This window comes from Erythrolamprus reginae, chromosome 1 (genome assembly GCF_031021105.1).
Source record: "Erythrolamprus reginae isolate rEryReg1 chromosome 1, rEryReg1.hap1, whole genome shotgun sequence".
In the NCBI taxonomy this organism is placed as follows: Eukaryota; Metazoa; Chordata; class Lepidosauria; order Squamata; family Dipsadidae; genus Erythrolamprus; species Erythrolamprus reginae.
The window spans coordinates 95,690,524-95,708,491 of NC_091950.1; the positions used below are offsets into that span (position 1 = coordinate 95,690,524).

Below are 17,968 nucleotides of genomic sequence, written 5' to 3' on the forward strand. Positions count from 1 at the left end.
GAGTGGCTGTGGGTTTTGCCTCCCAAGGACAATTCCATCTGTCCTTCCATTACCCTGGGGGGGGGAATTATTGACCCCCTCGGAGAGGGTCCGCAACTTGGGCGTCCTCCTCGATCCACAGCTCACATTAGAGAACCATCTTTCAGCTGTGGCGAGGGGGGCGTTTGCCCAGGTTCGCCTGGTGCACCAGTTACGGCCCTATCTGGACCGGGACTCACTGCTCACAGTCACTCATGCCCTCATCACCTCGAGGTTCGACTACTGTAATGCTCTCTACATGGGGCTACCTTTGAAAAGTGTTCGGAAACTTCAGATCGTGCAGAATGCAGCTGCGAGAGCAGTCATGGGCTTACCTAGGTATGCCCATGTTTCACCAACACTCCGCAGTCTGCATTGGTTGCTGATCAACTTCCGGTCACAATTCAAAGTTTTGGTTATGATCTATAAAGCCCTTCATGGCACTGGACCAGAATATCTCCGAGACCGCCTGCTGCCGCACGAATCCCAGCGACCGATTAGGTCCCACAGAGTGGGCCTTCTCCGGGTCCCGTCAACTAAACAATGTCGGTTGGCGGGCCCCCGGGGAAGAGCCTTCTCTGTGGCGGCCCCGGCCCTCTGCAGATTAGAACTGCCCCTACTCTCCTTGCCTTTCGTAAGCTCCTTAAGACCCACCTTTGTCATCAGGCATGGGGAAACTGAGACATCTCCCCCGGGCATATACAATTTATGAATGGTATGTTTGTATGTATGTGTGTTTAGAAAATGGGGTTTTTAAATATTTTTAAACAGTAATTTAGATTTGTTGTAAATTGTTTTCACTTTGTTGTGAGCCGCCCCGAGTCTGCGGAGAGGGGCGGCATACAAATCTAAATAATAAATAAATAAATAAATAAATAAATTTAATATAAAAAATAGCTGTTTATCATTGTCACATATTTCTATCTGAGTAGAAATGCCTAAGCCAAAGAATCAAATTTGCTATGTTTTTCCTATTTCAAAAACAACAAACTCTTTTTTTAAAGAAAGAAATGGCTGGAACAAATAGCACTTAGTGCCTAGGTTTCAACAATTGATTACCTAGCAAAGCTCCCAGGAATTACAAAACAATGGTTTCTTTTGGAACGGAGAACTGTAATTCATGCATCATTTCCTTTTTAAAAGATCATTAGTGGGAGAACATGGCTAGCACTACTTTCTATCCACCTGAGATCTACTTATCTCTCCATCCTTGTACTTTTACAGTATCAATAAGTTGACCGCTGGGAACAATGTGAGTCCTAGTCTATCTAGTGCTGATTTATTTTGCACAAATGGGTCTTCAGTGGCAGTAATACTGGGCAAGGGAAATTCTATAAATGTGTACACATGTGCATTCCAATGATTTACCGTACACACACAAGAAAAGACAAGGAGAATTTGAGTGAGTTCAGTCCAGATCGTCAATTCTAACAGAGACAGCAAAACTTTCCTGCCTATACTCATCTGTTTCAGGCTTTAAGACTAGGATGTTAAGTGAGCCGTTAGCTAATTTGTTTAGTTCCAGTCTCTGGTTTGGAAATGAAATTATTTTTAGACATCCTGTACATTACCTATGTTTGGAGTTGTAGATGGAAGCCCTAACTTTAATGGTAATTTTTGCCAAGTTGTAATGCCAACTCCTCCACATTTTCATGCTTTCATGTGTTGCTGTGTGTTATGTCAGACCTGCATAAAAACTTGGTAACTTTTTAAAATAGTAAATTGATAGCCACTGCCACCACCCCAAAATACACACTGTCAAACACCTCCAAGCCTTGCTGACACTGTCGATTCTAGTGCTTCCTCTACTCTGCTAGTTGCTGATCAGCACTCCAGTTATCTCTTTGCCGTTCACAAGGATTTTTAATTTTTCCATATGGCCTCTTCCCCTCAACAAATTATGCAGGCCTGGTGTATGTGACGCATAAAAATATTCTTGTACCCTTCTCACTGTCTTTGCTTGAATTTTATATTGGTTCCCATCTGTGTATTCTGTCCTAATAAGCTTGGCTTACTTTCTTAATCAATGTAGCCCATATGTGTTCTGAGTTTACCAAATGTTCTAAGCTTTAGGAGTTCCCTTCTGTAAAATGGAAAGCCACTTCCTCTTGTGACTTCTTCCATAATTCCAAATGCATATGTACTGTGTGATAGAATACACAGATTATACTATATAAATCATAACAATAAATAGAATATAAACTTTGGCTACACACATTTCTATTACTTTAAGTACTGGTTCTTTATATAAATAAAAAGTGTCATTTCCATAACATTTGGATTAGTGCAGCTGATCTTTCATAAAACCTCCTATCATATACCACTATTTGTCAGCATTTGCAAAAATTATAATTATTATTATTTATTATATTTGTATGCTATGGAAAGAGTGCTTTAGTTTCCTTCTCTGACAAAGTTTATATAATTACTATAGCTAACAAACTACAATGTTTTGTTTTTTAGAAAAAATTCAAAAGCCTGCCACTATTGGCCGAAAAAAATGTCAACTTTATTTATTTTGATCCAAGACCAACATATTTCAAACTAAACAATTATGAATTCCCTCAAACATTAGACTCTCTCCATATAAAGCAAAATAATTTTAATGTGTGGCACAGAACTCCAAGAAGGTATCAAAAGATTATATACCAAATGTCTGCTTGCCGGAAAGGTGGTTATAATGTTGAAAGGTATGCAACAGGAAAGTAGAAACAAAATTCAAATAACACAGTAATATATCTGGATACTGCTATATTGCCTTGTGCTAACAAGAAAAACAGACACAAATCTAATTCACCATTTCCAAATTGAGCACTAACATTTTGTTCTAGAATTTATACCTAACTTTGTTATTGGATTATACAGTCATCTCCAATCTAAATTTTCTATGATGAATGTAAATGATGGGAAATTCTGATCAATCCATCAGAGGGTCCTCAGGTTGGGGAACCCTATAATCTGTATTTATAAACACATCTTAATTCAACAATAAATTGGGTAAAGAGAAAGATGAGTAAATGGGGTTTGGAAAAGGAAAGGCAGATCCTGAATTCCACTGAAAGCTATTGACTAATTACAAAAATACCCAGCCTATGTTTCCACCAAAAGAAAAACAGCATTAGTTGAGATCAGAGATTAAATCGCAGTCCAATGTACCAAAATAAATTGAAGGGGAACAGCGAAAAGGAAGAACCACCCATCGTGACCCCATGGACAACCTTCCTCTAGCCCTTCCTGTCCTCTACCATCCCCTGGACTCCATTTAATCTCACGCCTACTGCTTCTGTGATTCCATCCAGCCACTTCGTTCTCTGTCGTCTTATTCTTCTTTTGCCCTCAATCATTCCCAGCATTAGGCTCTTCTCCAGTGAGTCCTTCCTTCTCATTAGGTGGCCACAGTGTTTGAGTTTCATCTTCAGGATCTGGCCTTCAACAGAGCAGTCAGGGTTGATCTCCTCTAGGACTGACCAGTTTGATCGCCTTGCAGTCCAAGGGACTCACAATTGTCTTCTCCAGCACCATAAGTCAAAGGCCTTAATTCTTTGGCTCTCAGCCTTCCTTATGGTCCAAATTTCACAGCCATACATTGCAACTGGAATAACCACAGCCTTGATCATACACACTTTTGTTGACAGGGTGATGTCTCTGCTTTTAAGCATGCTGTCTAGGTTTGCCACTGATACCTATTAATTACATTCAAAAACACAGCACAGACAAGAATCCCTATTTCATATCTAAGCAAATATACACCTGTCTGTATGTGCGTGTTTTGGGGCACATCGAAGTAACCTGAAGTGAGTGGGAACCTAAATTGCTAAGAACGTGAGAGCATGTAAGCTGGCTGGGCTTTATTAATGTTTTTAATATTGTTTTTATGTATTGTTCTTATTCATTGGAAGCCGCCAAGAGTCCTTCAGGAGTTGGCAGCATGATAGAACGATAGATAGATAGATTATAGATAGATAAACAAACAAACAAACAAACCCATGCGTTGTCAACTGAGCTTCAACACCTGCCTCAGATTGGAAACATCTGCGTGCATCACAACAACCGATATTCCCACTACTCAAAAGATAGTTAAGTTTTGCACAACACATGGAAGCCACAAAACTAGCCCAACCATTTTATTCCACTGCATTATTTTTGTGATTCGCTGCGTGAAGAACAACGGGTGAGTGTGCCCTCCTTATCCCATTCCCCTTTCAACACCAGCACACTTTTTAAAAACGTGGGTGGCCACATTCTCGCTCACCTGCGCCCGAAGATCTTGAGCCCAAACCTCTTTTTGCTGTGCCTCCGTCCCAGCGTGGAGATCTTGTCCGGCTCCGGGCACACGGACGTCTCCGAACTAGCGGTGGACGGCGAACTGGAGCCAACGGGGGAGGAGGCGGTAGCGGCGGCGGAGGCTCCCCCGCCATTCGAGCCCTTTTCGTTGACCTCGTGCAGCTCCATAACCCCGCTGGCCGCGCTTCTCCCTTCTTCACCTGCCCGGGAAAGGTCCAGTCATGTCCGCGGGGGGCGAGCAGCCGGCTATTAAGCCCCGAAGACAGTGCGGGTCTCTCGCTGGAGCGCAGGACTCATTGCACCGCCAAGACAGGCGAGCGGGCGGAAGAAGGGAAAGTGCTGCCCTTCTGCCCGGGGGGCTTATCCGGGACGCTTCCCTTCAAAGCAGCCGAAGAAACGAGAGTCCCAAAGACCAGCGTATCCCCGAGGCGGGCGGTGCATGCTCGGCTTCCAAGCTACTCGATTCCCCAGCGGCTCCTCGCCGAGAAATTAGAGCCGGGCAGGAAGTATCAATACAAAGCAAGGTAAAGCGCCCAAGGACCCCAGATAGCTGCCCGGGAAGTTGCCTCCTCGTTGCTTTAAGCGAGGGCGGAAAAAGGCGGGCTGGTGGCTCCACCTGCCGTTTCCTGGAACGTGTTGCAACCCTCGGGCCCGGCCGCCTGTGTGCACACAACCGTTGGCTGCGGGGACCGGATGAATTAGAGCCGCAGAAGACGGGCCGGAGAAGTGGAGCGTTAGCTACAGTTTGCTAGATTTACCTTGAGAGAGGCTTAGTAGCGAATTTACCTCAAGAGTTGGGAGACTTGCCAGGAAAACATAACCTTGACTGACCCTGTACAGCCTGTCCTATTGTCTCTCCTATATCCCATATATCTTCTCTTCTATCCCTATATCTTTCTTCTATTCTGATTTATTTTATCCTATGTTCTCTCTTCTATTCTTTCTCTAATTCTATTTCCTCAAAGGTGTCCTCTATCACCTTCATTGTGTGTTATTGTGCATTGCAGTGTTTCCCAACCTTGGCAACTTGGAGATATTTGGACTTCAATTCCCAGAATCCCCCAGCCAGCAAATGCTGGCTGGAGAATTCTGGGAATTGAAGTTCAATTATATCCAAATTGCCAAGGTTGGGAAACACTGGTGAATTGGACTGACTGACTGAATAAAAAAACAAACAAATAAACAAACAAACAAATAAATAATAAAATAAAATGAAATTCCTATCCGGCACCTATTGCTTTGGTGCTGTCCTACATTTTAGTGTGACATTCTGTGAGGCAAGGAGACAGCGTGCTTCTGTTGCTGCCCTCCTTTAAAGTGTGGAGGAACATTAATCAGTTGTCGCAAAGCCAGGATATTATTATTATTTTATTATTATTTATTAAATTTATATGCCGCCCCTCACCGAAGACTCGGGGCGGCTCGCAGCATATAAAAACAGTATACATTGGAGTATAATTAATTAAAATTAGAATTAAGAATTACATTTTAAAAACTAAAAAACCTATTTACATACATACATATCCATTCAAACAAAATGTACATTCATTGGGGATCTGGATGACTTCAGGTTACCTGGCTTCCATAAACTGGGTCTTTCTGCCCATTTTCCAAGTTCAAACAAGGTGAAATGCAGTGAAATGGGAAGATGCCATAGCAAGGAAACAAAATACCTTATTCCACCAGACTTGAATTATTGCACTTAGACCAGTGGTTCCCAACCTTTTTTTGGCCATGACTCACCTAAACATCTCTAAAATCCTGAGGCCTCCCTCCCCCATGACATATAATTCTTATTATTCAAAAATGAACTACTCACCCAGAGGAAGCCTAAAAGGCCATTAACTAGGTTTAAACAAGGTTCCAATTGCCCCCATTAAAAATGAAATTGCCCCCTTGTGGGAACCACTGGGACAATTTACAACTACATCGCCTCCAATCTGGTCTAAATGTAGTTCATAACATCATATACTAAAATGTCCTTTCTGTTAATGACTACTTCACCTTCAACCGCAGCAATTCATGAGCACATAGAGTCAAACTAAATGTATACCGCTCCAAACTTGACTGCAGAAAATACGACTTCAGCAACAGACTGATCAATGCCTGGGATGCACTATCTGACTGGTTTCTTCCCCAAACCCCAAAAACTTTAACCTTGGATTGTCTACAGTCGACTTCTCCCCATTTGTAGGAGATCTGTAAAGGGTGTGCCTAAGGGCACCACTGTGCCTACAGTCCCTGTTCTACTGTCCTATTGTCCTCTTGTATCGTTACTTTTTACTTATGTTATGTTTAAACAAACCATTGCTATCCTATACATGTTTGACAAACAAACAACAAACAAACAAACAAATAAGAAAAGGCACAGAGAGAAGCAGGGCAGATTGTGCCATAATTTTGCAACTAGAGTAGGAGAACTGCCATCCAAAAGATTTTTGAAAGAAGAAATAGTCCGGTAGCATCTTTTCAAACTAATACGCATTATTTCTGTAAAAGGCAATAAGCTTCATCAAATGCATTTGAGTGATTGGACTGATGTAGGATTTAAATTGGGATGGGGGAAATGTTCCTATTTCAGACTAATAATTCCTACCTAATAGGACTGGGGCTATCAGATCCCCCCATTTTTATGACTATAGATTAATATACTTTTGTTCTGTAGCGGCTGAGTAACCATTGTTTCACTTGAAGTGTAAGTAAACCAAGAAATGCCAGTTCAATATCACTCCTGATTTTTCAGATACTGCAGTGAGAGAAAAATGGGGTTGTTATGTAAAATAAAATAGATATATTTTAAAATACAGTTAACGTGAATCAGCATAAACACAGGCACCATTATTCTTCGAGTATAGAGGCCTGCTCACCTCTCTTTGCTCTTATTGGAAGAGAGAGAAGCTGGTAACAAAAAGAAAGAACAAGAGGAAGCACAGATATGAAAGGAACTCAGGAAATAAAGTGCTAAAGGAAAGTGCAAACAGAAAGAGAGAAACAATTGCAACAGAACATAGGTGATAACCACAAAATAAGGGTGAGCCCATATTTCCCAACACACCTTGGATCATATCTACATGTAACAAGTGCAAGTATAATAGATAGGAAATGAAATACATTTTACACATCCCAAGTCAGTGTTAGAATAAGGGTGTTGGGGAATACTTTTATATTAATATAGTTATAAGTTATAGCTGAGAAGGTGAGATAAGACCAACTTTGTGAAGTAAGAAGGAAAAATTGGTATTGTTAAAGCTGATTGTGCCATTGTTAAGTGAGCACACAAGTCTGTATCACAGGGAAGAAAACTCTATCAAGCATTTTGAATGTCTGGAGACCAGTGCTGTCTGATTAGAGGTATAAGCGTCTAATCTTGTCACTGCAACAGGGTCCATTAAATGGATTTGTCATATAGTGGGAGTGGATGCCTGGCTGTTGAATAGTTTTTCCTGATTATACATTCTGATTTCTACATTTCCCACCAAATAGAATGCCGAAGATGGTCTGCTACAGCAGAGAATCACTGTCTGCAGAGAATAAATAAAAGGAAACTAAAAAGTAATTCTGTGTAAGCATGCAGCTTTTCCAAAACATCTAGATAATATGTAAATGTAGATGCACTCTCAGCATATCAAGCAATATCACTTTAAATTACAACACCTTGAAATTATGTTAAGATTCTGCAACTAGAATCAGATGTGTTTCATTTTAAAGTAGAACATTATATAATTCTTAACACTACTATGCAATGCGTCATTGATATACTCTAAATTTCAGAATGAACATATACTGTAGATTCCAGACAGAAATTCTTGTTAGGGATTTTGCTTAATCACCGTACTTTCATTCTGGATATTTTACTTTTCCAAAATAGATTAAACAAAATGTCATGCTGTAATCCTGTTTTCTCAACAAGAATACTGTCTTAATGAACAACCAGGGTATCAGAGTTTTTCTACTTAAAAAAAAAATACTTCAGCTGGGTAGTAGCATTAGGAGTGTGAAGCTTGGAAAAAGATATAACTGCAGTAATGGGTCACAGATACTCCATTTAAGCTTTTACCACCTCTTCCAAATCACAGTCCTATAGAATCGGTTTAAAACTCACCAGATTGCTTTGAGTAGTTGTCCCCTCAGTTATTTTGATTTATTTCGGTTTATTTTACTATTATTTCTGCAAACTTTAAGAATCTTGATCTAATAGTGCTAGTATTTCTCACTGGGTTTTTATTTGTTTGTTTAGATTTTTATTCCACCTTTTTCCCCCATATACAGGCAGTCCTCAACTTATGATCTCAGTTGCTCAGCCTCTGAATTTTGATCATATGACCATGGGGATGTGGCAAGGATTGTGATAAGTGTTGGAAAATGATCATAAGCCACTTATTTCAGTGGTGTTGTAACTTTGAACGGTCACTAAATGAACCATTGTAAGTTGAGGACTTCCTGTACAACTCAAGGCAGCAAATCTACTTAACTCTCCTTTCTCCTCCTATTTTCCTCATAACAACCATCTGAGAGGTGAGTTGGGCTGAGTCACCCAGCTGGTTTTTCATGCCTAAGGTGGAATTCAGTCTCCTGGTTTCTAGGCCAGCACCTTAACCACTACTCTCGTTTGTTGAGGCTTTTAGATCCATTTTTGCAAGGCCTTATAAGTTGATTTTAATATTTGAAGAATGTTTGTTTCAATCACTTTAATCAAGAGGTCAGTGGGAAAAACAATTATAGTACAATAGAACTGAGGGCTAATTTCCTTATCCCTGCAGTATAATGGCTCCTAATAATAATCAGAAAGGAATTCATGTTGTTTATAATGTTCTGCTGTTTTCATTTTTGTTTTATTATTACATTTTAGAATACCATTTTTGTGGCCATCCACTCTAGTAAGGACTAACGAGTGTTCATTACACATAATCTGCCAAGGCATTTCTCTTTTTAGATGTAATTCTTCCATCTCAATTGATAATTATTTATATGAATGCTTCCAGACAGATTTGATAATAGCTATGACTGAATTATTAACAAAATGCCCTCCATAAATAATATAGAGAATATTAAACAGCATAAAGCAATGGTCTGATTTGATATAAGGCAGATCTCTGACAATCAGCAGAAATATCTTTAGTACCCAGTTCTTTCTTTAGGCTATGAAGGCTGAGCCTGATTAGTACTTGGATCAGAGGTGGGTTTCAGCAGGTTCTGACCAGTTCTAGAGAACCGGTAGTAGGAACCGGTAGTAGAAATTTTCAGTAGTTCAGAGAAGCGTTAAAAGAAAATTTAAGTAGTTCAGAGAACCGGTAAATACTACCTCTGATTGGCACACCTCCCTTCCTCTGCCATGCCTACCAAGTCACACCACAACCACCAAGCCATGCCCACAGAACCGGTAATTTATAAAAAATATAAAAAATATTAAAAAATATTTATTAAAAAAATATTTTTGAAACCCACCACAAGCTTTTTAACATCTTTTTCAAAATACCTACAGAATAGGTATAAAACTCCCCTTCGTTATTTTGATTTATTTGGGTTTATTTACTATTATTTCTGAAATAATAGAAAATAAACCAAAATAAATCAAAATAACTAAGGGAGTTTTAAACTTATTCTATAGGTGTTTTGGAAAAGGTGTTAAAAAGCTTATGAATCTTGATCTAATTTTGCTGGTATTTCCCTCTGGAGTTTTGTTTGTTTATTTAGATTTTTATTCCACTTTTTTCTTATATAGAGGTAGTCCTCGACTTATGCTCAGTCAATAGATAATCAGGGAATTCCATATCTAGTTTTAGGCTAGAATAGGAAGTTAAAAAACCTAAAGATAATAGAATTATGCTTCTGTTTGATTAACAAAAATACCTGTAGCATGAATATTGAGGTAATAACCAGGAAACATTTCGAGGGTATCTTTATCTTTTATTATTGGACTCATGTCTTTTCAAATTACGATTCACAAAGAATGAGTGGATATTACTTTCCAAAAGGCACTGAAGTGATAAAACTGGAAGGAACAAATCTCTACAGTCCACTGAAAAATGTCCAGGTTTGGAAATCAGTGTAAGAGTACAGATACCACATCTGTGATACTTTGTCTTAGTAGAATACAAAGTAAAAAATCTTGCTGTTTTCTCAAAACAATAATTGGCTATCAAGCCCAACCAGCAGCTATAAGATATAGAATACTGAAAGTTTCTGCCACCTAGTGGGGAAAGTGTAAGTTTACTAAAATAAGAAAAATGCTGCATACAGCAATTTTTATGTTAAATTTAGATGAGGGTGAGCATGTATGAAATGGGCATTACCTTACATGACCGTTAAGTAGCCATTAATAACTGGTGAAGTAGTATCATCCTGTTTACACCTCTATGATTTTGAAAACGTAACAGGCTAATCAATGTATAGTAAGTACCGTATGCTGCTTGAGAGACTTAATGACACAATAGAATGCCACTTTCCTGTATCAATGTTCTGTTGGATTTACCCTATATATCTACTGTCTAGATATAGCTGAAGTTGTGAAAATAATGTGGTTGGTTTCGGAAAATAGAACATAATGTGCCTCACCAGAATATTGTACAAACATTCAAGGCTGGCACCAGCTTCAGATTATGATTTTAAAAAACCATCTAATGACTGACTTCAAGTATACAGGTAGTCCATAGAATCCGAGACCAAGCTACAAGAAATAAATTGGAATCACTCTATAATATGTAAATAGATATGTTGCTCTTGGGTCAAGTGGACTATACAAGAAACACCCCCGATTTGGTGGTGGGGAATGTGTGTGTGTCTGGGTGGTGGGCACATTTCACTATGCACTGTTTTATGTTGTGTGTAATATAAATTTGTTACAAATTAATTAAAAAAAATATTTTTTAAAAAAGTATACAGGTAGTCCTCAACTTAAGACTGTAATTGTGCCTGAAAAGAAGTGTCGTAAGTTGTGATAATCGTAAAGTGGACTTGTAAGGACCTATTTTTACAACTTTTTTTGTAGCAGTCATTAGAGGAAGATGGCAATAGTAAAGCAAATGCCATGATCATTAAGTGAACACCATGGTCCTTAAGCAAATCCATTGTTTGCCATGAGCTGTTCTTTTTTTCTGGAAACCAGAAATAGTTGCTGGTTTCTGGCAAAAACAATGTAAATCACAATTACCTGACCATTGGACATTGCAAATGGCCATAAATGTGGGCTGATTGCTAAGAGCCTAAAATGTGGTCACATGATGGGGCAGCCATCAGAACTGTGGAATTGGATTATAAGTATCTTTCAAATGCTTGCTAAGCTGCCAGATGTACTATAAGTCGAGGACAACCTATACCCATGATTGCAAACCTATGGCACACATGCTACAGGTGGCACGTGGAGCCATATCGGAGGGCACAAGAGACTTTGCCCTGTGTCAGCTCCAGCGAGCCAGTTGATTTTCAGCCTTGGGAAAGGCCATTTCACCCTCTGGACGCTTCAAGGAAACTTCCCTGAAGCCCTGCAGGCAAAAACATTGCCCAATGGACAAACCGTAAGTTTGGAAAAACACATTCCCAGTTAATAATAATAATAATAATAATAATAATAATAATAATAATAATAACAACAACAACAACAATAATAATAATAATTTATTAGATTTGTATGCCGCCCCTCTCCGAAGACTCGGGGCGGCTCACAACAAAAATAAAAACAATATTATAGGAAAACAAATCTAATATTAAAAAAGAAGCATATAAAACCTTATCATATTTAAAAACCAAACAACACATACATACCAAACATAAAATATAAAGAGCCTAGGGGAAAGGTGTCTCAACTCCCCCATGCCTGGCGGTATAGATGGGTCTTGAGTAGTTTACAAAAGACAAGGAGGGTGGGGGCAGTTCTAATCTCTGGGGGGAGTTGATTCCAGAGGGCCGGGGCCACCACAGAGAAGGCTCTTCCGCCAAACGACATTGTTTAGTCGACGGGACCCGGAGAAGGCCAACTCTGTGGGACCTTATCGGTTTGCCATTGTGCTGTCTTTTGCACTCTGGAGGGTTCAGGGAAGCTTCCTGAAGCCCTGGAGTGCAAAACAAAGCACAATGGTGCTGGTCTGTTGGTGGCCGCCATCCTTTTTTCCTGAATTTTTTAGCTTTTTTGCTTCCTGTGCATTCGGGATGCGCCCAAATCAGGAGGATGTGCATGCAGTGCACCAGTATGCAAGTAAATGCAACCCACCACTGATGTGGATGCTTGGCAATTGGCATGTATTTATGATCATTGCAGGACCCCCGAGTCATTTGATTACCTTTTGCGCTCTTCTGACAAGCAAAATCAATGGGGCAGCCAAATTGATTGATTGATTGATTGATTAAATTTGACTTATATGCCGCCCTCTCCTGCAAGACTCGGAGCGGCTGACAACAATGAAACAGTACAGTAAAAAAGTCAAATTCAAACGTTGAAACAGTAAAAACCCCATTAATGTAACCCCATGTATTTTAATGTTAGTATTAATATAAACCATGTTAGTAACTTAACAACTGCAGGTTAACAACTTAACCACTGTGGCAGAGGTGGGTTCCTACCAGTTTGGACCGGTTCTATAAAACCGTTAGTAACTTGGCAGCCTGGGTCGCTGAAATTGGCCTGCCACGCCCTTGAGCCGGTTCTCTCAGTGGCGCCATAGGCTGCACCATCTTGTTTTTTAGCTTCTGTGCATTTACAGAAGCTTCTTTTTATACTGTCGTCAGGCATGGGGGAACTGAGACATCTCCCCCGGGCATATACAATTTATGAATGGTATGTCTGTCTGTATGTTTGTTTAGAAAATGGGTTTTTAAAAATATTTTTAAACTGTAATTTAGATTTGTTGTAAATTGTTTCACTTTGTTGTGAGCCGCCCCGAGTCTGCGGAGAGGGGCAGCATACAAATCTAAATAATAAATAATAAATAAAATAAATACTGTGCAAAGCACATCCCTGAGCGAACCAGCAGTAGCAGCATCTGGAACCCACCCCTGAACTGGGGCAAGAAAGGTGGTATAATGGGGCAGCATCCACCGAACAAATGTCTCAGTGATGGAAATTTTCAGCTCATTAGTCGTAAGTTGAGGACTAGAGAATCATTTAAAAAATGAATGTTTTTCAGCCATCTGGTGATGAACTGGATTTTGCAATCCTTGTCAAGAACAGTTTGTCCCACAAGGCAAGTATAATTCCCATTCTGAAAGCTCATAAAACCCGACTATTTCAGAAGGTCTTTGGGACTTGAGGAGCATAGATTTCCTAGTGCCAGAAATACAAGTCCAATTAATGAATGATACAATGTTCTTTTTTCTATGATTAATTGAAATTATCAACTGTAATTACATAGCACATTTGCTTTGTTGCCAGCTATTGTTACGGTTTCATTAATTATAGATTTTATTCACCACATAGAGTCAGATGATTTAAAGTGGTCTAGAAACTCATTGATGTATGTTGAGAATTAGATTTGAAGACAGGTACATAAAAGAAACACCTGAGAGAGGAAGAACAAGAAAGTATACTAGAACAGTGATGGCGAACCTATGGCAGGGGTGCCACTGGTGGCACGCAGAGCCATATCTGCTGGCACGTGAGCCAGTGCCCTAGCTCAGCTCCAATGTGCATGTGTGTGCCGGCCAGCTGAGTTTTGGCTTGCACAGAGACCCTGGGAGGACATTTTTGGCTTTCAGAGAGCTTCAGGGGAGATGGAGGAGGGCATTTCTACCCTCCCCCGGCTCCAGGGGAGCCTTTGGAGCCTAGGGAGGGCAAAACACAAGCCTACTGGGCCAACCAGAAGTTGGGGGGAGATCTTTTTGCCCTCCCCAGGCATTGAATTATGGGTGTGGGCACTCATGCATGCGCGACAGCATGCACAGATGCTCTTTGAACACCCAAGGGAAAAAAGGTTCGCCATCACTGTACTAGAATATAGTTAGACAAAATATCAGGAAGGAACTTCAGATCGTGCAGAATGCAGCTGCGAGAGCAATCATGGGCTTTCCCAAATATGCCCATGTTACACCAACACTCCGCAGTCTGCACTGGTTGCCGATCAGTTTCCGGTCACAATTCAAAGTGTTGGTTATGGCCTATAAAGCCCTTCATGGCACCGGACCAGATTACCTCAGGGACCGCCTTCTGCTGCACGAATCCCAGCGACCAGTTAGGTCCCACAGAGTGGATCTTCTCCGGGTCCTGTCAACTAAGCAATGTCGCCTGGTGGGACCCAGGGGAAGAGCCTTCTCTGTGGCGGCCCCGGCCCTCTGGAACCAACTCCTCCCAGAGATTAGAACTGCCCCCACTCTCCTTGCCTTTCGTAAACAACTTAAAACCCACCTCTGCCGCCAGGCATGGGGGAATTGAGATCCTCTTTCCCCCTAGGCCTTTACAATTCTATGCATGGTATGTATGTTTGGTTTTTATATTAATTGATTTTTAATCATCAATATCAAATTACTATTGTACACTGTTTTATTGTCGCTGTTAGCCGCCCCGAGTCTCTGGAGAGGGGCGGCATACAAATCCAATAAATAAATAAATAATAACTGATATGTAAACCACTGGGAATAAATAAACGAAAAGGCCCTTGAAGAAATTAAACTATTATGGTTGATTCAAATATTTAAGGGAATCTTCTTAATCTCCTTAAAAAAGAGCAACAAAGAGGAAGTTCCAGAACAGAAACCCTTCCTTCATATTTCATCTAGTGTGGTCATCTATCTAATACCAGAATGAGGAAATGCTGAGAACAAATTTGCAAAATTATTTGACTACGCTGTTTTATAATTGTAGTTCACCCCTTAAGGCTCTTGGCCTATAATATCCTAGAAAGATGTCACATCAAACTCTGAAAACCCAATCAAATTAGAAATAGGTCAGATATCACTGGGAAAAAAATGTTCTTGTCTCCTCTCAAGCTTTGTCACTCCAATTCTAAAATATTTCACTAGGCTCAACTAAATGACTTATTCTTATTGTACTTGACTGCCTGGTAAAGCCATCTCAAAGCCCTCCACTAATTCATAACTATTTTTGAAAATAACTTTTGCTTTTGATAAAATGTGCCATTTGCATGGACACTGAAAACTTTGAATCTAGCCATCTTTAGCGCATGGGAAGTGAGAAAAACCACAGCACACCTTTAGCAAAACAGACATGTAAAGTGAAATGAGACTACTATATTTGTGGTTGGCTATTGAAAAACACTGAACATTTTGCTATTTTTGAAGGGGGGGGGGACTCTTTTATTTTTCTTTTCTTTAAGGACTGCGTCTTGGTCTGCGGTTCCCCTTTCATTGCTGCGCAGAGGACACAGAAAAGGAAATTGGCTTTCTGAGGAAGAAGGCTGGTGTCCACAGTACCATTCTCTTCAGATACTGCATAACAGAGGTCTTCAAACTTGGCGACTTTAAGACTCTGGGACTTCAACTCCCAGAATTCTCCAGCCAGCCAGCTATATCCAAAATTCTCCAGCCAGCTATGGCTGGAGAATTCTGGGAGTTGAAGTCCACAAGTCTTCAGAGCATCCTTATACAGCAGAGGTCTTCAAACTTGGCAACTTTATGACTTGTGGACTTCAACTCCCAGAATTCTCCAGCTAGTCAGCATAGCTTGTGGCTGGAGAATTCTGGGAGTTGAAGTCCACAAGCCTTAAAGTTGCCAAGTTTGAAGACCTCTGCTGTATAAGGATGCTCTTTTGTCCCTTCAGCCTGGAAGGGATTCTTTAAGAAGGATGGCACACCAGATTTTCCTGTCTCCCCTCCCTCAGAGAGTTTACCCCTCTCTCTCCCTGGCTTCTCCCAACACTCCACATCCCACTATGCTTCCATGTGCTAAAGGCTAAAGCCCTTCCTGTCTCCAAGAGGAACAGATTGCCTGCTTGCCAGCCTGGCCACCCACTCCATGCGTGTCCCGGCTGAACAGGCCTACCTTCCTACACGCAGGCGGGGGAAGGGAAAGGAAGGGGGGTGGAATATGGCAAGGCAAAGGGCCTTACAATAGCAGGATGTAAACAAAACAGCTCTCCCGTGCCAGAGCAGACCGGGGCGTCCGCCCAGACGGCAAAAGGAAACCAACACACACACACACTTTAAAAGTACCTGGCGGCGGCGGCGCTTTTTCCTGGGGGGCTGCGAGGAACATCCCAAGACCGGTGCCACCACATCTGCCCGTCTTCACCAGGTCCTCTTCAGAAGGACGAGGTCCCCCCGGTCCCCCGGGCGTTCCTCTTCTTCCCGCCCTCGCGGACGGGCTCCGGAGTCATCGCCGGCCGCGCGGAGCCTGCCATCGGTCCTGTGCAGTTCGGGCCAGCTTGCTTTGTTCCCTCTCTCCCCCTGCAGCCTCCCGCCTCCCGGTTCCTCTTTTTGTGTATACAGTACTGTATATATATATATATGCGCTTCCTGAAAAAAGGTAGCAACTAGTAGCCCCAAAGACGGCCGTGGAAAATATACTCGCGCGCGCGCACGCACTCACACCCCGCAACAATTAACAGCCCCCGCGGGACTCTCGGAGGGAAGCCTCGGCACAAGCCCGGGCGAGTTGAGAACAAGTTCCCGCCGTTTCGGAGGCTCCGGGATGAGGGACGGGATCCTCGCCGCGGGGCAGCCAAGCCCCCGCCCCAACTGTCCGTCAGAGGCATCCGGTGCCGCCGGGTCTCTCGCCCCTCAGAGGGAGGAAGTGGGCCGGTTGGAAAAAGGGGTTTTGGCCCTGCGCTCTCGCCACGTTAGAACTAAGGGAAGTCTTGTCCGACCCCCAAAGCTTTAACCCGACCCCCAAAGCTTTAACCTTTAACCCTTTAACCCAGAGGTCTTCAAACTTGGCAACTTTAAGACTTGTGGACTTCAACTCCCAGAATTCTGGGAGCTGAAGTCCACAAGTCTTAAAGTTGCCAAGTTTGAGGCCCTCTGCACAGTGGTTCCCAACCTTTTATTGGCCATGCCCCACCTAAGCATTTTTAAATTCCTGAGATCTCTCCTCCCCATGACATATAATTCTTATTATTCAAAAAGTGAACTACTCACTCGCAGGAAGCCTAAAAGGCCCTTAATTAGGTTTAAACAAGGTTCCAATTGCCCCCATTAAAAATGAAATTGCCCCATCTTGTGGGTGTGGGCCCAATGTTGGGAACCAGGGCCTTAGACTGCCTATAGCCCAACTCACCCCATAAGAGGTCTGTAAGGAGCGTGCATAAACGCACCATTGTGCCTACCATCCCTGTCTTACTATCTTATTGTCCTAATTTACCTGTACCCACTTGGCTTATGTTTATGTTTATACCAATACCTGCTGTCTTATGCATGTTTTTGACAGACAAACCAACCAACCAATCAACAAACCTGGTGCCTCCCAAGGCCACGGCCAACCCACAGGTCCACAGCTGGTCACAATTCTACTTTTTTCATTTTTTCTTGTTATCCCAGCTTTGTTCCTGGAGTTCAAGGTGGCATATACCACCATTTTCTTTTTAGCAATAGCATTTAGATTTATATGCCACGTCACAGTGCTTTACAGCCCCATCTAAGCAGCCCCATCTTACAGGAAGTAAGCATATTGCCCCCAGCAATCTAGGTCCTCATTTTACCAACCTCGGAAGGCTGGAAGGCTGAGTCAACTTTGAGCCTACTGAGATTCGATCTGCCAAACTGCTGGCAGCCAGGGATCAGCAGA

The 17,968-nt window shown here is 41.7% G+C and overlaps 1 protein-coding gene across 5 annotated transcripts in view; it reads right to left on the bottom strand.

Annotated features, from left to right (window-relative positions):
* The window catches only part of DGKZ (diacylglycerol kinase zeta), a 228,865-nt gene that overhangs the window by 178,048 nt on the left and 32,849 nt on the right, over nucleotides 1-17,968 (bottom strand). For 2 of the 5 annotated variants that reach the window (XM_070760434.1, XM_070760414.1), the window contains exon 1: nucleotides 4,271-4,826. The exons of 1 other annotated variant lie outside the window; for it this stretch is intronic. In XM_070760434.1, coding sequence (XP_070616535.1) covers nucleotides 4,271-4,470 — 200 coding nt within the window. In that variant the 5' untranslated portion in view covers nucleotides 4,471-4,826. Of the gene's footprint in view, nucleotides 1-4,270; nucleotides 4,847-16,398; nucleotides 16,615-17,968 lie in introns of those variants that run through there. 2 more of the 5 variants (XM_070760448.1, XM_070760442.1) reach the window with 2 other exon arrangements.